Raw genomic sequence first — 4,889 nt, forward strand, 5'->3', positions numbered from 1 at the left:
GAGTTCAAAGTACGGGCATGCACCTCTAATTGCCGGCCAGCATATCGATCGGTCCACTAGCTAAGCTAACTAGCTATTCCATTCAGCAAAATCAACACCAATGTGCACTAGGATCAATTTGCTTTTGGGTTTAAATTTAAAATTTAAAATCCAAGGGAACAGCTGCTATAGCTAGCTACTCGATCAGCCTTTTTCATATCGATCTGTCCGTTGCAAGCACGCGAGGGGAGACGAACGAATATTGGACCACGCCACGCCATTGTATACTCTACTCATCACAAGTCTCATACCACTATGTTGACTCGTCGCCTTATTTCTACAACATATTTTAGAAAGTACTATACACTGCACTGTACTATACCTTTTGTTGGACTTCCTTTGACTATCCAACTTAATGCTTTGAACAATAATTAGTCTAGCTAGCAGTATAATTTATGTCACATGAAATAGCCACCGTCAAATAAGTATTTCAAAATACTTCCGTATGACTACAGTTTTGCAACCACTGACTGAACATTGCATGGGAGATTCATGGTTAAAATATGAATTTGGACACTCAAACTACGCCTCATGTTTTGGAAGGGATGGGGTACTACACTCAACACTGCTCTCTTCTGGTTATTACTCCCTCTATTCCTAAATATAAGTCTTTTTAGAGATTTCACTACAGACTACATACAGAGCAAAATGAGTAAATCTACACTCTAAAGTATGTTTATATACATCCGTACGTAGTTCGTAGTGGAATCTATAAAAAATACTTATATTTAACGAAGGGAGTACTTGAGTAATTCCGAATGCAAATGGTCAATAGAACTTTTGAAGTTTTGCTACAGATATCTTCTGTCTCATAAGTTCAGCATATACAATTGAACTACACAATATGGTTAGTTATTAAGCTATATATATTGTATTGCCAAACCATGAAAGTAGATGTGTCCCTAAACTTTGAACTCGGCTTGTTTTCACTTTTTTTTTGTATTTTCCTTGTAAATGTCAGTTCGACAAATCACAAAGCAAAAACTGAATCAAGTTAAACATGTTATGATTTTTTTCCTAAACAAGAAAGCTATATAATGAATGCACTAAATTTAAATCCCTAATACAAAACAAAAAAGACATTCTTTTGATGCTACGACCATAGATAACTAATATTTTTTTCAGAAAGGTTGATAGCGCACCTGGCCTCTATATTAGTTGATGCCGAGCGAATCGTCTTACAAAACATAAAGAAAAAAGAACCAAGACAATCCAATATGGATCTTCCTCGCAACAAGATATCCACAATCCCACCACAAACCTCATGACATGTGATGGAATTATGCTATATTCATATGTTTTAGGGGATCATGCGACTCAAAAAGGCATATAAACCTGATGAAATGACCACACATGGCCAACCTCATGCACTCATGGCAACATCAACTTGTCAAAACAGTGCTAGCAATGGGGAATGAAATTCATGTAACCAAAGGATGAGCAGTGTCCATCGAGTAAAATTTGCTAAAAAAAATGACTCGAGTAAAGTTTAGTTTAGTTAGGGGGGAGATTAAATTTCATAAATATATTGACATTGATCTATTGGACCAAGCAAAACTAATTAATCTTGCAACATCATTGCGAGAAATGTGGAATTCATTGTCAATATTTCTCAGCAATGTCAGGCTCTTGTGCTCATAGAATTGCAATGGCATGAAACGAGCTATGTATACATATTCATCATTCCTTCTCCCCACCTAAATATCTAGTTAAGTTGAAGGAACTTTGTGAAGTATGTAGGATATATATGCACACAATAATCTGAGAGATGGAGTATATAAGAGTCATACAATCACTAGCATATCTGCAGGCAGTAAAAGGAGCTAATTTATAATTCCTCATACATCTGTAACTCCAGATGTTTTTTCACAGATAAGCAAAGCAAATTAAGCAGAGATTCTAGTTAATTACCAGCTGCTAGATGTATATATATGCAATGCAATTCTCTAGTTATTGGTATGACGATGGATTTCGTTGAAGATCTGATCTTGATGCTTGGAGGCGTTGACACATGGACGAGCTGCTCCTGAAGTCCTGACTGCTTGATGCTATCTAGCTAGGTAGGTAGCTAGTAGGGCGGCCGTGCATGCGCCGCCCATTCCGGCGCCGCGTGCCCGCCACCTCCCGGCATCAGGTTCGGCGGCACGCCGTACATCGGCATCCCCGCCGCGGAGGGGTCGCCGGCCATCATAGGAGGAAGAGGAGCACCTGCGCCGGGGGCGCCGTGCCTGCGGGCGGCCTCCAGCTGGTGGTGATCCTCCTCGGCGTCGTCCAGCGGCAGCCGCTCGTAGGTGGCGTTGGCGAAGGTGGACGCGATCACCATGACGGGCCCAGCCGCGGTGAGCGCGCCCACGACGCTGCCCCCGACCACCTGGCCCTGGCCGCCTGCGAGGTAGACGGTGAGGCCCGTGGAGCCCGGCGGTGAGGGCCCGGGGAGGAAGGTGCCGGTGAGGGAGAGTATCTCGAATCTTCCGCGGAGAGCGACGACGGCGCCAGGAGCGGAGGGCTGGCGCAGGGCGACGTCGGCGACGGTGCCGGCGCCGCTGAGCACGCAGACGCCGCGCTGCCTGCGGCGGGAGAAGTGGGCGATGGACTCGGCGACGTCGGCGCCGCCGGCCACCTCCATGACGTGGCTGCGCAGCGCGTTGGGGCTGTCGCGCGTGACGAAGATGGGCGGCTTGGGCTTGTTCTTGGAGCCCGGGGGGCGGCCGCGCGGGCGCCGGTTGGCCGGCACCACCACCGCGCCCTCCTTGGGCTCGTCGTCCTGCTCCTGCCCGCTCCCTCCGCCGCTGTGGTTGCTCTCCCCGTCCACCTTGGGCGCCGCCATGGCGTCCTCCAGCTGCTGCTGCTGGTTGTGGTTGCTGGCGAGGCCTGATGCAGGCGGCGCCTCCGTCAGCCGGCCTTCGTCCCACCACCTGTTGGCCATCTCCACCTAACCTAACTGATCTGTGCTACCTAGCTTGCTTCCTTTCTTGATATGCTCTTCTTTCTTGGTGGCTAGCAAGCTTTCTTGATTAATTACTTGTCTTCTTCGCCATGATGCCCTGGATCTGCATACAAATGAAATGAAGATGAGAGATCGAAATCGAATCGAAGGAACTAGCAACAACCATACATGTGATAGATGCTTGTTTACAGAATTAAGAACCAGCTCCTAGCTTGTTATCTTTTGATTTCATGAGCAAGAAGAGGATGCATGGAACTAAAGGGGCTAGCTAGCTAGGAGATGAAGAGGAAATATATGAGTACCTTGTGCGCCATGAAATTGCAGCTAATCAAACCAGATAGGGTGGAGAATTAGCTAGATCCCCATCGATGGATCGATCTAGTATGAGATTTTGGCCGCTCCTTCTTTTTGTTGGTGTGCACTAGCTGAGGCCTCAGCGAGTGTGTGGTGTATATATGGAGGATCCAGAAAGCTAGCTAGCTAGAGGGTAGAAGAAGAGGGGGAGGAAGACTTGCTTGCTGCAAGCTGAGTAAGCAAGCTTTGTCATGGAGAGGGATGCATGAGGTGTGTTAACGTTGATGGGTACCTTCTAGTTGTACTTGTTCCACACCTGCCTCCAAGCTAATTCACTTCATTATAGTTATATAAAAATATTAACTTCACTATAGATCGATCGATACGTATGTATACTAGTACTAAAGCAGTATGTGTACATGGCATTTGTTCTTCTTACATAGAGAAAATTATGGCTAAGTGCACCCCTATTACTTGGTTTACCTATATTTTACGGTGGGTAACGTGGTGGGGAGTACAACTCCCACATACAAAAAAAAAATACTTTGTATGATTGCATGGACCACTATTGGTACCATTTGTTTAGCTGCCTACATGTGTGTATACTTAAAAATGAGTCACCCTTCTACCATCAAATGTGGATTGGCATACATTACCAGCCCCACCAACCGGTTTATTCATGTTAAATTAATTCAAGGTATACTTTTCAACGCCGTGATTTTGAATACATAGCCTTACACCGAATTTTTATATAAAAATGAAAATGACCGTCGATCGAAGTAGAAAAAAAAATCTATGGTGTATGCACGAAAATCTACTACAGGGTGATTTTGAATACGTTGCCTCCACTGATTTGTATAAAAAAATGACAATGACTGTTGATCGAACTAGAAAAATCTACGGTATATACACAAAGATCTACGGTGGGTCTTGTCAAGATCTTCTACGTGACAAGTATGTGGGCCCTAAGGCACTCTTTTTTTTAGAACGTAGACGCTAGGAGCGTCCGGCCTTAAATTAATAAAGCCCACATCGGAACAGGCAAAGTAGCTAACCGCGGACATAACATGTTCGAGACAAAAGCCAGGGCTACGCGACTCTAAGGCACTCTCGCCAGGCCAGCGGAAACTTGATGATTCACACTACTTCTCGTCTGATTGGGTGAAGAGAGGTAATTTATCTTTCGTTTTGCATCCTTAAGCCTCACACATAAGATTTTAAGAAGGCCAGTGTTGGGAAAATATCCCACTTCGTGAGCGGTTCCCATTGGGGTTTTCATGTTGTATGTATAAGCATGTTACAATTGCGAAAGTCTTATGTATTCCACCGGCAGATGTGGCATTAAGGCTCTATCAAACTGGCCCATGGCTAGTAGAACAGTTCCATTATTAGATCAAGGTATTTTTATAGCTACCGCTAAGTATATACTTCAAAATAAACCATCCTACCATCAAATGTGGATTGACATATATTACCAACCCAACCAACCGCTTTATTTATGTTACATATAACATATACTTCTCAATGTCGTGATCTGTATAGGAAAAATGAAAATAGTCATCGATCCAAGTAAATGATAGAATGGAAGCGGTTTAGGAGCACTCGGGCA

The 4,889-nt window shown here is 44.5% G+C and overlaps 1 protein-coding gene across 1 annotated transcript; it reads right to left on the reverse strand.

Moving 5' to 3' along the window:
• Positions 1-1,707: 1,707 nt before the first annotated feature.
• LOC119289337 (AT-hook motif nuclear-localized protein 20-like) lies at positions 1,708-3,526 on the reverse strand. Its single transcript, XM_037568687.1, has 2 exons — positions 3,289-3,526; positions 1,708-3,089 (listed from the first exon to the last, which is right to left on the reverse strand). The coding sequence occupies exon 2, from the start codon at positions 2,963-2,965 to the stop codon at positions 2,108-2,110; it is 858 nt and encodes a 285-aa protein (XP_037424584.1). The 5' UTR covers positions 2,966-3,089; positions 3,289-3,526; the 3' UTR covers positions 1,708-2,107.
• Between the last annotated feature and the right edge of the window lie 1,363 nt (positions 3,527-4,889).

This window comes from Triticum dicoccoides, chromosome 4A, assembly GCF_002162155.2.
Source record: "Triticum dicoccoides isolate Atlit2015 ecotype Zavitan chromosome 4A, WEW_v2.0, whole genome shotgun sequence".
NCBI classification, from domain to species: domain Eukaryota; kingdom Viridiplantae; phylum Streptophyta; class Magnoliopsida; order Poales; family Poaceae; genus Triticum; species Triticum dicoccoides.